This window comes from Dendrobates tinctorius, unplaced genomic scaffold, assembly GCF_039654945.1.
Source record: "Dendrobates tinctorius isolate UK_male_01 unplaced genomic scaffold, ASM3965494v1 ptg000129l, whole genome shotgun sequence".
NCBI classification, from domain to species: Eukaryota; Metazoa; Chordata; class Amphibia; order Anura; family Dendrobatidae; genus Dendrobates; species Dendrobates tinctorius.
The window spans coordinates 31,054,652-31,073,939 of NW_027361797.1; the positions used below are offsets into that span (position 1 = coordinate 31,054,652).

Here is a 19,288-nt window from a genome sequence, read left to right on the forward strand (position 1 = left end):
AACCTGGATCATGACACTGACAGTGGTTGTGGTGCTAGATTACTGTACTGATGGTGGTTCTGGTGATGCATTACTATACTGACAGTGGTTGTGGTGATATATTACTGTACTGATGGTGGTTCTGGTGATGTAGTACTATACTGACAGTGGTTGTGGTGATAGATTACTGTACTGATGGTGGTTCTGGTGATGTATTACTATACTGACAGTGGTTGTGGTGATATATTACTGTACTGATGGTGGTTCTGGTGATGTAGTCATATACAGTAGGGAAAATAATTTTTTGATACACTGCCGATTTTGCAAGTTTTCCCATCTACAAATAATGTAGAGGTCTGTAATTTTTATCATAGTTCCACTTCAGCTGTGAGAGACAGAATCTAAAAATAAAAAACAGAATATCACATTGTACGATTTTTAAATAATTAAATTTTATTTTATTTCATGAAATAAGTATTTGATCATTTACCAACCAGCAAGAATTCTGGCTCTCACAGATCTGTTAGTTTTTCTTTAAAATCCCTGATACTCTGCACTCATTACCTGTATCACCTGCACCTGTTTGAATTCGTTGCCAGTATAAAAGACACTTGTCCACACAATCAATCACACTCCAACCTCTCCACCATGACCAAGACCAAAGAGCTGTCTAAGGACACCAGGGACAAAATTGTAGACCTGCACAAGGCTGGGATGGGCTACAGTACAATAAGAAAGTAGATTGGTGAGAAGGCAACAACTGTTGGAGCAATTATTAAATAATGTAAGAAACACAAGATGACTCAATCTTCATCGGTCTGGGGCTCCATGCAAGATCCATACATACACATTATATCAAAATTAGCCTTATATTAAAATTAGCATTTATTTAGTTTAGATCATACTCATAAAATGCTCATTTCAATATACAACTTCATATACATTTTTTCAGGAAGAGAATAATAGTGTCTTTATGATGGCAGCCTTTAGTTACACGCTTAGGTGCTGCAGTAAAAACTGACTGTGCCGTCTAAGCGGTTAATCTGGCAGTATTAGCAGTGTAAGTATATTGGCATCTAGGACATTTATGGTATATCCCCATGGCTTATATGACTGATAAGAAGGCAACACTATCTGTGTACCATTTCTTGTGGTAGCTGCGAGTCCCAGAGGTGGGATCAACATGTATAAAGACATTTATGGCATATGCCAAAAATATACATGATGGGAATTCTTTTCACTACTGGCCAGGACAATCTGTGAACAGGTTTTTGCTTGCTGTTCTGAGAGCAGCATGATGTAGAATAGATACCCTGATTCCAGCGATGTGTTAAGGTACTGTCACACTTAGCGATGTACCAGCGATCCCGACCAGCGATATGACGCGGCCAGGATCGCTGGTACATCGCTAAGTGGTCGCTAGTGAGCTGCCACACAGGCAGATCTCACTAGCAACATCGCTGGGGACGGGGGTCGCTACTTACCTGTCACACCAGGCGATCCTGACGTCCTCCCGCCCGGCTCCACGAGTCGCTCGTCATCACAGCAGGAAGCGCCGCAGGAAGCTGACAACCAGAAACAGTCCAGGACGTTCTCTCGCGATCAGCGATAACCAGCGGGGAGTCGGTCGTAGGTAAGTATCAGACAGTGATATCGCTAGCAATATCGCTATAACGTCACTAGTTATAGCGATATTGCTAGCGATATCTCTTAGTGTGACAGGCCCTTTACTGGGATGCTTATCATAGTTTTGATAATCTTCTGCTGATAAAACAATGATTTTATCACAAGACCACTTGGCCTGCTAACAGGTAGTCCAACCATTGATTGCAGCTTTCTATATTGGTGTATTGGACAGTGTACACAGAGACTGTCAATCAGTGATCTGGATGGGGTTATATGTAGTGTAGCATTTAGAGAACTAATAGATGTCATGATGTGACTGGCCCTGCGTGACGCGACCCGACGATCAGTCGGTCACAAAACCAACAAAGACCAACAAGGGAACACCGGGGACACAATTACAACGGTGCGCCCTGCAATAGGGAACGGGGAAATGGACACCTCCTGCACTCTCCTAAGGAAGTACTCTGAACTCTCCTGATGTTCCCTACACAAGTTCTTTCAACCTGTCACAGAACAGGATACCTTGGTCCCTCACTTGCCCTGCACCTATCCCTTACTAGGGAACTGGCAAGTGTGGACACTGGTCCCACTGCTGTACTAATAAAACACCAAGGAAAATAACAGACAGGGAAAAACAAACAACACTTAGCTTTCTCTGCTGTCATGCACCGGACTGCAGAGTAAGGCACCCGAACACAGCTTCCAGAAGAATAACCACTGCTCCAGATAAGCTGCAAACACCACTGCTCAAGATAGCTCCTCTTTTCAGAATGGTTGGCTTCCAAAGGACCTGTATTACCAACAGTCAGCTGGTGTACCAGGTGACCTTATATAGGAAGGAGGGAGTGGTCACCACCAGAAATAACAGACTCACAAAACATGTAGTAACACCAGCGGCCACCGGTGGCAAAAATTGACATTAACCCCCGATGGCCTGAAAGGAAAAAAGTTTATATATGAGTAGCCCACACTGGCACAGATCCAAAAATGGATTGTGACAATAGATCTGTAACAGATAAAATCTAATCTAAACTGGAGCACTGTTACATTACCTGTCCGGGTTATGCCGGGCTTCTCTTTCTTCCACTGGGTCCTCTGCTCCCTGTTGTGCTCTGCCTCGGGTTTTGCAAGTTGCCCAGCATGGATCAATGACATCCTCTCAATAGGCCTATTTAAGGCCCATTAAGAAACACACCTGTGTCTTGGGATAGAGACTCAAGAGCCCTATGTTTGGTGTGCTCCACCATTTGTGCTTATTGAGCTTGTGATTGGATTCATCCTTGCTGCGTCCCTTTTAATCTGTCCTACTGATCCTGAGATCACTGTTTATCCAAGTCCTCGAGGAAGGTGCACCATCGCCCGAGGTCCGTGTTCCCACCTGGACCTGAGGATTAGTGGATCCGCCTCATCTGGCGAGCCTGACAAGCACGTAGTAAAGTAAGTGATACATCACTAGAATCAGGGTCTCTGCTCATGCATGATGCTACTCTCTCAGATGGGGTAGCAAAAACCTGGTGACAGATTATGTTTAATGTTTTGGAAATACTGGACAAACCCCAAGTGATTATATGCATCAACCAAAGAAATTCAATGAAATGTTGTCCTTCGTTGAAAAGGGATCCATAACTCCAATACTGCAAAGCAACAGTATTGAGCCACCGAGCTGCCTATACTTTTAAAGAAATGCTTTAAAAAAATTCTGAATACGAAACTAATGTTGGCAAATTGACATAGTAGATATATGTCGCTGCTTTTGATTAATCCGTCTGAGCATCAGTACTTTGATGTCATGAAAAGATGAAGATCAGACAATATGAAACTGTCTTCCTATACATGTGTACTCATAGCCAGCTGCGAGACTGACTGTCAATCTGCGAGACAAAAGCATTTCTATGGTAATTCAACTTCCATCTTCATCAGGATTTGAAAAAGGATTTAATATTTGCATCTGTTCAAAGGACAGACATCAGGATTTTGAATCAAACCCCTTCGCCTTTCCTTTGACTTGGAAGCGTTTGTTTGACAAATGTATTTTACGTTCATGAAATCGTTCTGAATAATTACTGTGCCCTAAAACAGTGGACGTTCAATATATCCGCGGAATGCTGACAATTGCAGTTCTATGTGCTTGTACACTATGGGCCATAAATCCAGCGCTTACAGGACCAGGAACACCATTTTGTGATCATTACTCCTGTATGCACAGTATAGAAGTGGATCTTACAAAGTGGTGCAGATTGTGGATTACTATTTCTCATGGCAGTAAAACGATGGCGTTACCTACAACTGTGCGCTCTCTGCAGGGATTGTCCAGTTTTTTTGGAAAAGGATACACGAATATCAGGGCTTCAATATCAAAACCTATAGCAGAGCTCACTCCTCACCTATGTGCAGCTCTGCAAAATATATTAGGTGTATTTCTAAAGCCTGTTTATGAAATGCAAATGAGGGCTTTGACTAGTCAACGGGGCGTTAGTGTCCCCAGAGTAGTCGGCCCGTTTAGCATGTTATTATGCCCCAGTGGGCGTGAAAACATGGCTTACAAGCACTGATGTCATCGCTAGCGCTATACATACCTTGCACATGAATGCGTCTTCTTTCAGTTGATCCTCTGAAGCCGGGTGTACGCGTGGCGACTTCAAAGAGGAGCACTGTGCCTCTTCGGAAGTCTTCTGCACCTCCAATCAAGCACAGTACACCTCTCTGAGGTCGCCACGCGTACAGTACATCCCAATGGCTAAGGGCTTCGTCCAGAAACGCGTCAGAGAATGGACACGGTTTTAATTGTTATGGATATCCTAATCTTTTAATCAGATGGAATAAATTTTATGACTTTTGCATTTTTGGCCATGAGGATCCTATTTTTCTCTTTTTATTGATTACCGTCGGTCATCGGATTTGGATCTTGGCAAATTCAATAAGAGCAACCATGCTACACTTTTTTGTGCTACAATTCTTAACTCTATTCAATGTAATGAATTCTAAATAGGAAGTTTTATTCACAAATTACCAGCTCCTATCACAATTTCTGTAATAAGGCTATTTCAAGCAGAGCCTGTATACCTGTATATAGCATATGTGACTTCCAGTGCCAGGCCAGCAATAACAAAGTGCACTTGTATATAACTGCCATATAATAAATCACTTATACCAATATCAACATTTCCAAACTTTGAATGTAAATTGTGGTCTGTGGTGTTACCAATAAAAAAACTCACATGAACTTTAGTTCTGATTCTCTTCTGACCAAGACTTCTCGAAGCCGCTGGATTTTTGTCATTTCAAGTTCAATTTCTTCCGGTGTCATGGTTGTTTCAGCCATCGAAACAATGTCAAGTTGATCTAAATGTGAAAAGTTATACAATATATTAAAGAAGGAAGAACAATATTTCCCTTTATATTTTGCCCTACAACTATTTTGCATGAATAGGACTCTCTTTTCAGTTTAACTTTTTTATTAATGATATGCTTTTACAATTGCACAAGAAGACCATGTGACAGAGAGGTTATCCCAACCTAATACTTCAGTGTAATCTCACCCTGCTAAAAAATACTACTACTAATACAGATAGTACTGCCTCCCTGTTTCTCTCTTCAATTGATTAATGCACATATATTACAGCCTCCTTATTTCTCACTATAATTGATGTAGGCACAGATAGTACAAACTCCTGGTTTCTCTCAGTAAATGATGCAGGCACAGCCTCCTTGTTTCCTTCAGAATGATGTAGGGACAGATAGTACTGCCCTCTCTTTTCCTTAGTAAATAATGTAGGCACAAATAGAACAGCCTATTTGTTTTCCTCTGTTGATAGTGTATGCACAGATAATACAGCCTCCTGTGATTGATGTAGGCACAGGTATTACAGCCTCCTAGCTTCTCTCAAAAACAGGAAGGCATACTATTTGTGCCTTCAATAACTACACTCAGGAAATGATGTAGGCACAGAAAGCACTGCCTCCCTGATTCTATATGCCAATGATGTAGGCACAGATAGTACTCTCTCTCTCTGTAAATGATGTAGGCTTACATACTGTAGTTCTACCAGTTTCTTTTTCAAAATTATGCAGGCACAGACAGTGGTTTCCATGTTTATCTCTGTAAATGATGTAGGCACAAATCACTCTGCCTTCTTGTTTCACTCTCTAAATAGTGAAGACACAAGAGGTTCTGCCTACCTATTTTCCTTTGGAAGTTATTAAGGTGCTGATAGTACTGCCACCATTTTTTTTTGTAAATGATGTAGACACAGAAAGTAGTGTCTCCCTCTTTAATTCGGTAAATGTGTAAATGAGGCAGGCACATTTGGTACTTCCTCCCTCTCTCAGTAAAATATGTAGGCTCACATAGTGTTACTTCCCTGGTTCCTTCTCTAAATGATGTAGACAAAGACAATATCAGTCTCTATGTTTTTCCTGTAAATTCTGTAGGCACAAATAGAACTGCTTCCCTGTTTACCTCTGTAAATAATGTAAGTACAGATAGTACTGCCTCCTTGTTTTTCTCTGCAAATAATGTAAGTACAGATAGTACTGCCTCCTTGTTTTTCTCTGCAAATAATGTAAGTACAGATAGTACTGCCTCCTTGTTTTTCTCTGCAAATAATGTAAGTACAGATAGTACTGCCTCCTTGTTTTTCGCTGTAAATAATATAAGTACAGATAGTACTGCCTCCTTGTTGTTCTCTGCAAATAATGTAAGTACAGATAGTACTGCCTCCTTGTTTTTCGTTGTAAATAATATAAGCACAGATAGTACTGCCTCCTTGTTTTTCACTGTAAATAATATAAGCACAGATAGTACTGCCTCCTTGTTTTTCTCTGCAAATAATGTAAGTACAGATAGTGCTGCCTCCTTGTTTTTCTCTGCAAATAATGTAAGTACAGATAGTACTGCCTCCTTGTTTTTTGCTGTAAATAATGTAAGTACAGATAGTACTGCCTCCTTGTTTTTCTCTGTAAATAATGTAAGTACAGATAGTACTGTCTCCTTGTTTTTCTCTGCAAATGATGGATGTACTGCCTCCCTAATTATTTCTGTAAACGATGCAGGTACAGATAGTTCAGCTTTCCTGTCTGCAGCTAAGCAAAAAGTTAGAATAGAACTATAAAAAATAAAGATAAAGTTAGAATTGTAAAAAAATATGTATTCATAAAAGATGAAGCTTGCTTTATTGAGTATTTGCAATGCTAATAAGGTAAGTTGTGACAGATGTAACATGTTTCACTGTAAACAAGTTCTTAGTATTAAAAAAGTAGAGAACTTCTTCAAACATAAGAACAGATATTAATGAGAGAACAGGATATATCCGAGGAGACACGTCTACCTGTCTTGAATTATCTCAGCTATTTGTCAGGGTCCTGACAGCGCCGGCGTACAGCCTCCGCTAAGCAGGGACTCACCCACACCATAGGGACCCCTGGGGACAAGAACAGCCGGAAAATAAAGATGCACAGGACCTGAATGTAGAAGTTTAGAAAGCAGGCACAGGACCTACGGCCATGTGACTACAAGGGGGCGGGGCTTAGCGTCCTGCTTTCAAAGAAGGTAGAAAACTCAAAGTCGGGCAAAGCGGGGGTCATGCACAATACAGGCAAGCAAGGTACAGGAGGGATAAACAGATGGGAGGTCAGACAAAGCCAAAGGTCATACACAAGATATCAGTAAAGTACCAGGGATGAGACAGAACGGATAGTCAGAGCCAAGCAGAGATCAAAACCAAACAGACATAGAAGGTACCAAGCAGAATCCAAAGCGATATCCAGAGAACAGACCGAGTCATACACAGAGAATCAAGCAACCAGAACACAGCACTAACACACTCAGGGGTCACCACACAATGCCAAGGGCGAAAGTATAACTGACGGGGATGGGAGCGTCCTGAGGCTATTAGAAGCCTCCCCAGAACCAATGAGAGGCCACCATAATAGGTCCCAGGTGTGCAGGTGAGTGTCTGCACTGAGGTCAGAACATTAACCCCAGCAGTGCCGGTCACCCGGCACTGGTATCATGACATTATTAAACATATCTGATATTGGCTTCTAGCCTTTATTCTAGCAGCCAATTGCATACAATTGAAAATTTATACAGCCCTGCTATGCTATTCTTTCGATACGACCAGTGATTCTGGCGTCATATGCCCCCAGGCTGTTTGTATTTGGCTTTCCAGCTGTTGACAGCTCCAAGTACCATTGTGCACCATTAGGAATGTCATAACCCTAGAAAAACCTACAGGAACTTAGGATGCCGTTACACTAAGCGACGCACCAGCGATCCCGACAACGATACGACCTGGTAAGGATCGCTGGTACGTCGCTACATGATCACTAGTAAGGTGTCAAACAGGCAGATCTACTCAACGACGCAGCAACGATCCAGCAATCCGTATAACGACCTCGGCGGTCGTTGGGACCTTGTCACACAGCAGCTATTCTGACGACTCACACATGCGTCCCTGAGTTCTGCGTCGCCAACGAGGTCGCTCGTCGGTGTCAAACACAGCGATGCATGCTGGCCAGCGGGACGTCAACGATCAAAAAATGGCCTGGGACATTCAAGCACGATCAGCGATATCCAGCAAGGGGGGGGCGGTCGCCACTATGTGTCACACGTAGCGAGATCGCTATTGCGTCACAAAATTGGTGACTTAACGATCTCGCTATATGTAACGTGGCTCTTAGTATGAGCATCACAACTATTTCAGTGGAATTTAAAGGGAGCCTTATCAGCACTTTTGAGCCTACGAAAATGCTGATAGCAATACACCCGTAAATGTGTTTTAGGCCTGTTTCACACTTCAGTTTTTCCTGTCAGTCCGAATCCGCCAAAATAGCGGAAAACGGATCCGCAGGCGGACTGACAGGAACGGGTGACATCGGATCGGCGGATGTACGGATCCGCCGAAGTTGAAAAATTAAAGGAACCGCGCCTGTGAAAAAAAAGTAAAAATACCGGCGATGTAGCGCAGTCCAGGAGCGGGCATGGTGACGAGGGAGCTGTGGGCACGGCGGGATCAGCAGCGGTGAAGTAGTGGGAGCAGCAGTGGTGTACGCGGCATCAGTAGGTGCGCTGTTGTGGAGAAGGTGCCGTAAAGGAGCGGCGATGTGGAGGAGTATGTCGTGGAGGAGAGAGAGATCTCACGGGACAGCAGCGGCGATGTGGAGGAGAGAGATCAGCAGCGGTGATGTGGAGGGGTATGTCGTGGAGGAGAGAGAGAGAGATTTTATCCAGCAGCCAGACAGAAATGCGGGTTAATTTAGTAAATAGCGGATCCGGAGAACAAAATAACGTTACATGCGCTGTCCGGGCCGCTGAGCGGACGCCAAAATCTTGGCGGATCCGTACAAAAGTGGATCGAACGGACAACCATCCGTCAAGATCCGCCGATAATGCAAGTCTATGAGGAAAAAAACGGCTCCGCCAAGTAAAATAGCGAATCCGTTTTTTTTTCAAATCGGCGGATCTTGACTGATGGTCACAAACGGAAGTGTGAAACAGGCCTAACCATGTCATGGTAACCCCTTCCAAGAAGAACTAATTTCGGTTGAGTTACAAACTATCTCCAGATCTGCCATTACTTGCCCTAATTAAATTAATATGATGCATCAGAGATAAGAAAATAACACACAATCAGTGTCTGTGTACAATTCTTGTCTGAATCTCAGATGCCCAGTCACAAGTCTTTATTACAACCACAACATACAGAAAGTGGGAATGGCTTAATATTAACAAAGTAAATGACCTCCCAGGACGAAACTAAGGCGAAACGCGCGTCGGGGGATTGCGGTGTCACAGGTCATGTATATTTTTCTCCATGAGGGACTGCTACTATTCTAATTTAATGGGGGTAAACATGTTTGTATCTATGCCTCTTGACCTATTGGCAGGATGATGACTATACTTAGGAATTCCCATGTATATTAATATATTGGCAAGTGATACATTTGGGCGCATGACTATAGTAAATTATGATATAGCGCCCACATGATGATCATTTTGTAGCCTTCATTGGCGATACACTACAGTTTTTGAGCCCTTCACTTCACTTTTGGATGCCATTTATCTGTGACACCCATTGGTATACACATCTCTTTTTATTATGTATGTGTGTCTTGTATGTACTTTAATAAAGCTATGCATATTTTATGGCAATATGCTTCCTTAGTCTGTTTGGTTTACATATTTGGTGGGAAGCGCCATGTTTACTAAGGCCCCTGTTGTGGGAATATATATATTTATTTTAACACATAGTGTACTGGAAAATGGGGATAAAAATCTTAGTGGGGAGCAATGGTGAAAAAAACCTGCAATTCTGACATAGTTTTTTGGGAATTTTTTATACGGTGTACATTTTGTGGTAAAAATGACCTTCCAGTATCATTCTCATCATCAATAAAATTGCAACAAAACCCAACATGTCCAGCTTTTTTTTTTTAATTTAGCGGTGAAAGAAAATCAGAAGTTTAAAAAAAAAATTAAAAAATTGTGGGGATTGTGTCACCATTTTCCGAGACCCGTAACATTTTTATTTTTTGGCCGATGGAGCTGTGTGATCACATCATGGGCATGCCATTGGGTGGAGAGAATGACGCTCATGCATGGCGGCGCGTGTTAAATGCTGCCGTCAGAGATTGACAGTGGCGTTTAACATGTTAACAATCACAGGCGGATAGCCTGGTCTGATGGGTGCCCTCTCTGCTCCTAATCAACGTCCTCCGGCTTTGGTTGATGTGGATGACTCGTCTTGTGTCATCCACATAGCAAAATAAGACTTCCGGCCTGCGCAGTAGCCTTGCAGGTCCGTGCAGATGCAATTTAATCTGCCTACTATGGGCAGAGCATAAAAAATCACGGCGCAAAAGTCAAGCGATATCATACCAGCTCCAACATACCCTGCCACCAGAAATGACCGGAATGACGTTGCTCAGTGCTTGCGCAGACGCCACCCCAAGGACACCCATTGCCATCCTCATTTAACTGCAGTGCAGGAGCATTTAAAATGGTATTTTTGGGAGCATACAGAGAGTCAGGAGATGACAGATACGTTTGTAGAATGCAGCGCAGAAGCAGATAATGGAGACTCAAAAACTGGTGACAGGTTCCCTTTAAATGTTATGGACTGTCTACTTGCGAGAGAAGCACACACCAGGTTTCAACCATACATTTATGATATTGATGATTTTTATGATTTATGATGCTGATCAAACCCAACAGTAAATGCTCTTATAAATGTCTCCTATGTAGGGACGAAAGCCAGCTCTATCACACTAAACTCAGAAACAAGTCACAAGCTCATATATTCCATAAAATTTTATTTTGTTATTTAGTGTGATTAAACACCAATTGTCACATGTGTTTCTCTCTGTAATTGATGTAGGCATAGATAGTACTACCTCCCAGTTTCTCTATGCAAATGATCATGTAGGCACAGATAGTACTGCCTACCTCTCTCTTGGTACATTATGTAGGCTCAGAATGTTTGATATTTGAAAGTAGCTCACGATCTATGAAAATTTATGGAACTCTGATATACAAATTACCAAGTGTACGTTGCATCATCTAAGTACAAAAATGTATTTATTGTTATATAACACTCAATGTCATACTCTACAAATATGCGTTATATATAGCGATGATTTGTGCTCATCATACAACGAGGCAGTGGATCTCATTACTTCCACCAGAGCTTTCCAGCGAACTGTATGCTATCAATAGCCACAGAAGTGTCACAACCTTCTTGTCATTAGTTATATACAAAACAAAAAATATAAAAAATGTTACTTCAGCTCTCCAATCCAGTGTTATAGATAAGTATCCCAGGAAACTTCCAGGGTAGACAGTCCGGGATTGTGCATGGTGTCTGCACTGCTCTGGCTTCCAGATCAAATTGCTTTCAATGGTCCAAAAAGGGGCGCTATCCAGCACCAAAGCTGATTAAGGGTTTTTCTACCTGAAACACATACCGTAACCACTATGGTTTTTTTTAAATAGAAGTACATTCTACCAATTTTTTTTTATCTTACAAGTACATGATTAAATGTTAAGTTTTAACTACTTCCCTTTCATATTGGAGAATAGGAGAACATCCCCTTTTGGACCATTGTTATATACAGTCTACTACTATTGGCCTGACCATATAGGTGCAGAATCAGATTGAAAAATGTTTTAACGTTCCATGCAGAGCTCACTGACTACTTTTAATTTCCTGTACAATGTCTTAATTTTTTTTCTTAGTCTCCTGACTACCACTATTGCCATCCATAGTAATATCTATAAGTTTTGCTATGCAGTTTTCCCCAAATGGCATAAGATGCTACAAAGCTATTCAGATACTGTATATGTCTTTCAGACTTTGTGCAAATCCGAGAAGGGCAGTAACAGCTACCATTATTGGTAGTCAGACACATCTGTCACCCATGATGGAGCGCGAGATAACTCACAAAAAACCTAATGCTAATGGATAACTTTGAGGAGGAGGATGTTCTCATGCATTTTTTTAAATTTCCACATGTAGCACTAAAAAAACAGAAGACAATATTGAAAAAAAAAACACTATTTTTTAAAACCAAATAATTATGCTTACATTTTACATTCTGTGCCTTAGTAGATTGCAACAAAATTTTAGCAAAATTGCAGCATCTCAAATGCACTGTCTATTAAAAGCACAGGTACGTGCAGTTAGGGTTATTATCATTCTCTGACTGGAGATACTGCTATATTCAATTCTTCGTTCTGTAGGAATGCATTTGTGTCCATGCAGGCAAGATTAGTCCAATCAATTTCTTGTTATCTGTGATCAAATTGCCTTAGGGCATTTGTAGCTATTTCTGCTTGATTTGTAACAATTACTAAATATACAGTACTTAATGGCCATGGACACTTTGGACGCGAGAACATTTTTTTTAGGCATGTTAGTAGTAAAGCCCCGGTTACACATAGCGATATCGCTAGCAATATCGCTGTAACGTCACCGATTTTGTGACGTAGCAGCGATATTGCTAGCGATATCGCTATGTCTGATACTTACCTCCGACCGGCTCCCCCGCTGCTCATCGCTGGTCGCGCGAGAACGTCCTGGACCATTTCTCGGCGGGGGCTTCCTGTGGCGCCAACGAGCGACGCGTGGACGCGGGCGGGAGGACGTCAGGATCGCCGCGTCTGACAGGTAAGTAGCGACCCCCGACCCCTGCTATGTCGCTGGTGAGATCTGCCTGTGTGGCAGCTTACTAGCGACCACTTAGCGATGCACCAGCGATCCATATCGTTGTCGGGATCGCTGGTGCATCACTAAGTGTAACGGTACCCTTACAGTGAGAGAAATTAGTTATTTGATCCCTTGCTGATTGTGTAAGGTTGTCCACTGACAAAGACATGAACAGTCTATAATTTTAAGGGTAGGTTAATTTTAACATAGATAGAATATCAAAAATAAAATCCAGAAAATCACATTGTATAAATGTATTTGCATTTTGCAGTGAGAAATAAGTATTTGATCCCCTACTAACCATTAAGAGTTCTGGCTCCTACAAACCAGTTAGACGCTCCTAATCAACTTGTTAACTGCAATAAAGACAGCTGTCTTACATAGTCACCTTTATAAAAGACTCCTGTCCCCAGACTCAATTAATCAGTCAGACTCTAACCTCTACAACATGGGCAAGACCAAAGAGCTTTCTAAGGATATCAAGGACAAGATCATAGACCTGCACAAAGCTGGAATGGGCTACAAAACCATAAGTTAGACGCTGGGTGAGAAGAAGACAACTGTTGGTGGAATAGTAAGAAAATGGAAGGAAATGAAAGATGACTATCAATCGACATCGATCTGGGGCACCATGCAAAATCTCACCTCGTGGGGTATCCTTGATCATGAGGAAGGTGAGAGAGTAGACTAAAATTACACAGGGGGGACATTTTGGATCATAATTATCCTACGCTCTATGCAGAGAACTTAGCTTGGTGTTTCCATCTAAATCTCTGAGTGGTGTGATTCAGATGAAACCCTGGAGGGATCCATTCTCTACAATGAGGCAGCAGACTTACTCTGAACTCCATCTGACTTCTGTTCAGCGTTGCCCTTCTCTTAAGAAATGCACAAAACTGTGGCAGACCGTGCCTTTATGCACGCCTAAAAAGACAGACACTGCTGAATCATAGGCCAGACAGCGCCCACAGTGCTTCCATCTGCATCATTATAGGGAATCTTCTGCTGAAGATTCTATTAAACGCTCCCAATAAAAGCTTCAAATCAATCCACAAAAAAAGCAAGTCACTACTCAAGTCTGCCATCTGTTAGCGGAAATATAGGGGGCTTCCACGTTACTGATAGTACAAGGGATCTGGAAAAACTAAATGGCTCCTCACCCACAAAAAAATTCAGCAACTTCTGCGCTCCCAAATCCAAATGCCCCCCCTCCCTTCCTTCTGAGCCCCGTGGGCCTAAGCCACATTTAGTGTCCATATGTTTGGCATTTCTGAAGCCCGCCTAAGTTATGTGTGCATGTCTCCATTAACACAAGCTGGGCATAACGTACTGGTCACTACAGCATACTGGTCACCTTACCTTACAATTATATACTTCCTTCACAGGCATCTCCATCACTGTATAGACACAATGAACATAATATTTAATAACTGTAGAGGAGCCATATCCTTAAAGAGTTTATTCAAGACTATTTGCTTTCACTATGGGCCTAAAAACTAACAGGGAGATAGTTACTACCTACCTGTCTGTTGTGCCCGGCACCAATCTCTGTCGGCACAGAGCGGTCACAGACCTCATCTGCCGGTGACGTTACATCGACAAAGCAGCGGCTTCTTCTCCGCTCTGCTTATAGTATGTGACTGCCGATGTCATGCTGATTGACAGCTGACTCCCCACTACCTGTCAATCAGCACATCGGCAGTCACGCCCTATCAACAGAACAGCCCAGAAGAGGAAGAGAAACAACCTGCCCGAGTTTTTAAGCCCATGACAAAAAAAGTCCTAGATAAACCCTTTAAGTTGGGAATCTAAATCCAGATTTTTTTGTTACAAATTCTCTAATTTCTTGCTCTTCCCATAACTTTATTCATAATTGACAAAACACAATAGCAACGGTATATAAAAGCATCCTGTATGTCATGAATTAACACACAGGTGCTTATTCAGTTGGACAATCAAGGATCAATCGCTATAATATATAAGACGAGAATGTGGAAACCACAAAGTTGCGACCAAAAATCCATATTGTTTGAATATATAAATCACTTTTTTATTAAACAACAGACAAAATAGGACAAATGAGGGACTTGTGCAAACAGCAGACAAAGTGCAGCAGTACAAAAACGCGCAGGACTTAGCCGCCGTTAAACATAGGCTGTAAACATAGCTGTTATCAAGATATTCAAATCTATTTAAAGAGGCATATATTACACCCTCATGGGCTAAGAAGATTTAAATAAATGGTTAAACAGTGTGAAGGATAAGCTACCATACGTCACTAGGACAGCTACGCATGTCCCATTCAATGATCATCACACTAGGAGAACTAATCCCCATCAGTCAGAAATCTACAAGCCATTAACCCTCAGACACTTTCAGATTCCCTACACTCATCACTGTCCCCAATCTCCTCTCTTTCCTGTCCTAATCTGGCTGTTCATCACTACAATGACACTCTTAGAAGCACCCTTGACCAAGTAGCTCCCCTCACCCTCAGAACCTCCAAGTACAGAGTAAAACAGCCCTGGCTCACATCGCAAACTCAACTTCTCCAGCGATGCTCTAGGAGCGCTGAACGCCTATGGAGAAAAACCAGCACACCAGAAGACTTCATCCACTTGAAATTTATGATAAGAACCTATAAAGCTGCCTTTCACCTTGCCAAACAGACCTACTTCACCACCCTGATCTCCTCACTAGCCAACAACCCCAAGAAACTTTTTGACACTTTCCACTCCCTCCTCAGGCCAAAAGCACAAGCCCTATCACAGACATTTGTGCTGATGACCTGGCCTCCCACTTTACAGAAAAAATAGATAATGTCCGTCAGGAAATCTGCTCCCAACCACCAAGTGCTGTGACTCCCATCCCTTCCTGCATCTCCCCTGGCTCACTTTCCACATCCTATCACTGAAGAATAAGTCTCCAGACTCCTCTCATCTTCTCGTCCGACTACATGCACTACCGACCCCACTCCCTCACATCTCCTCCAGTCTCTCTCTCCAGTCGTCACAATCCACCTAACTACAATCTTTAAACTCTCTCTCTCCTCAGGCATTTTCCCATCCTCCTTCAAACACGCCATCGTTACTCCATTACTAAAGAAACCCGCTCTCGACCCATCCTGCACAAACAACTACAGACCAGTCTCCAATCTCCCCTTGATCTCTAAACTTTTGGAGCGCCTAGTCTACTCCCGCCTTACCCGTTACCTCTCCACTCACTCCCTTCTAGACCCTTCACAGTCTGGCTTCCGCCCCCTACATTTGACTGAAACTGCACTCATCAAAATGACCAATGACCTTCTGACAGCAAAACATAACGGTGACCACTCTCTGCTCATTCTTCTTGACCTATCTGCAGCTTTCGATACTATTGACCACCATCTCCTACTCTCTAGGCTCCAGTCACTAGGCATTAAGGACACTGCTCTCTCCTGGTTCTCTTCCTATCTCTCTGACTGCTCCTTCAGTGATTTGTTCTCTGGCTCCACTTCATCTCCTCTTCCTCTTGCTGTCGGGGTACCTCAGGGCTCAGTAATTGGCCCCCTTCTCCTCTCTCTACACAGCCCCCATTGGACAGACCATCAGTAGATTTGGCTTTCGGTACCATCTTTATGCTGATGACACACAACTATATACGTCTTCCCCTGACCTTACCCCCTCTGTACTACAGAACACCAGTGACTGTCTGTCCGCAGTCTCCAATATCATGTCCACTCTCTATCTGAAACTCAACCTGTCCAAAACTGAACTTCTTCTGCTACCGCCGACTACTAACCTCCCTAAATCTGACATTTCCCTCTCCATGGGTCGTACCACAATAACACCCCGGCAGCAGACGCGCTGTCTGGGTGTTATGTTTGACACCAATCTCTCCTTCACATCCCATATACAATCTCTTGCCCGCTGTTGGCGCTTACACCTAAAGAACATCTCTAGAATCCGCCCTTTTCTCACCATGGAAACAACAAAATCCCTCACTGTAGCATTGATCCACTCCCGCCTGGATTACTGCAACGCTCTATTAATTGGCCTCCCCGTCACTTGACTATCCCCTCTCCAGTCCATACTTAATGCAGCAGCCAGGGTCGTCCATCTGGCTAATCGGTACTCGGACGTGTCCGCTCTTCGTCAGTCATTACACTGGCTGCCCATTCATTGTAGGATCCAATTCAAAGTACTTGTTCTCACCCACAAAGCTCTCCACGGTGCGGCACCCCCCTACATCTCCTCCCTGATTTCTGTCTATCGGCTTAGTCGATCGCTGCACTCTGCAAACGACTTTCGACTAACCTCTGCACTAATCGGTACCTCCCACTCCCGACTCCAAGACTTCTTCCGTGCTGCTCCTATCCTCTGGAATGCTCTACCCCAAGAAATTAGGACTAACCACAATTTGCATAGTTTTAGGCGCTCCCTCAAAACACATTTGTTCAGAGCAGCATATCACGTTCACTAATCAAAGTCATTCTATGTGTAAGTGTGCGTGTATAGCCTATTCACTATCTCCATCCATCCCTCACTCCCTCAAGATGGCTGGACCTTCATTGTAAATACATAATTGTAAATACATACCTGTACTTTGTATCTCCCCCACCTCATTGTAGATTGTAAGCTCTCACGAGCAGGGTTGTCTTATTTCGTCTTATTTTGCTTTAATTATTGTATTGTTAACGTTGTTACTTATGACTTGTGTTTTGAAACTGTTAAACTGTAAAGCGCTGCGGAATATGTTGGCACTATATAAATAAAGATTATTATTATTCCCTATAAGGTATTTTTAGCCAGTTTTTAAAGACAAGTCATGAATGTCAAATTATAATAAATTATAGCTCATTGAAATCAATATATGCAAAGCAAGGTAAGAAAGCGTAGACAAACGTGCTGTGTATTTTCACTCTGGGTGACACATATATTTACATAAATCTGTGACTATTTCCATATATACAAACCATGCATATCATCTCCTCATTAGTGCTGACTACATGATTAAATGCTACTGCAGAGCTGACAATGAGCCAGCAGATCTGAGAACGCTCTGTGTAGCCTTGCAGAATTAGTGAGTCAATCCGGCTGTAAGACAACAACATGTGATACCTATGGAAAACAACTCATAATTATATCTCGAGTCGATTCAAAGCAAGAAATTAATAGCATACAAGGAACAAAATGACTGCAAGAATGGAAAATGTGCTCATCAATGATCTACAGATGGAAAAGGCCAATTACTGTAAAATTTAGTGTGCTAAGTCCATATATTAAGTGTAACTTAAAACAAGGTTAACCTGCAGTAAAACATGTGCCAAATGACCAATCTTTTTGCGATTTCACTATTTACGTGGTTTAATTGCCTGTTAAATGTTTATTGACATTGAAGCAAAATGAACATTTGTTTGGCACTTGCAGGAAAGAATATACTGCTTATTGACCACTGTTTGTTGACTGTCATCCTAAAGTTGCACAAACAAGGTATAATTCAGCTCACCCCTTGGTGTTCACAATGGAGCACAGAAAACACGAGAAGGGACACGTCTCTGCCAGACGTCATAGAAGATTCTTTGAAAAAGAGAGAAGTCCAGCTCCGAAAATAAAATCCAAAAAACTTTATTTGAAGTCCATTAAAATGTTGAAACGGCCCCTACATTCATTATACAGGTATATCCAACTGGAATGTCCTGAGAGGAATTGGCCAGAGAAAACCTGGACGCGTTTCGCATACCGTGTGTTCTTAAACTTAGATGAATGTAACGGCCATTTCACCATTTTAATGAATTTCAACTAAAGTTTTTTGGATTTTATTTTCAGAGCTGGACTTCTCTCTTTTTCAAAGAGTCCTAAAGTTGCCCCCAAAAGATCATGCAAACATTTGCATTCCAACAAATCTAAAACTTTTAAGCAATGCCCCAGTCCGAACCGTGAATGTCAATAAAGCACCCAAGAAAGGCAGATTTTCATAACAATTTACATCAGTGCAACCATCTGGAGACCTATTTCACAAGACAACCTGCAAAATAACAGAATATAGGTCATCAAACTATGACATTTCCAACAGCAATTGGAAGCATATTTACAGTGGGGAAAAAAGTATTTAGTCAGCCACCAATTGTGCAAGTTCTGCCACTTAAAAAGATGGGAGAGGCCTGTAAATGACATCATAGGTAGACCACAACTATGAGAGTCAAAATGAGAAAACAAATTCAGAAAATGAACTTGTATGATTTGGTAAGATTTATTTTGCAAATTATGGTGGAAAATAAGTATTTGGACACCTGTCCACAACCTCAAACAGTCACATTCCAAACTCCACTATGGTGAAGACCAAAGAGCTGTCGAAGGATACCAGAAACAAAATTATAGCCCCGCACCAGGCTGGGAAGGCTGAATCTGCAATAGGCAAGCTGCTTGATGTGATGAAATCTACTGTGGAAGCAATAATAAGAGAATGGAAGACATACAAGACCACAAATAATCTCTCTC

At 42.2% G+C, this 19,288-nt stretch overlaps 1 protein-coding gene across 1 annotated transcript in view; it reads right to left on the reverse strand.

Moving 5' to 3' along the window:
- The window catches only part of BMERB1 (bMERB domain containing 1), a 293,835-nt gene that overhangs the window by 102,765 nt on the left and 171,782 nt on the right, over positions 1-19,288 (reverse strand). The window contains exon 2 of the mRNA XM_073542924.1: positions 4,824-4,947. Coding sequence (XP_073399025.1) covers positions 4,824-4,947 — 124 coding nt within the window. The remainder of the gene's footprint in view (positions 1-4,823; positions 4,948-19,288) is intronic.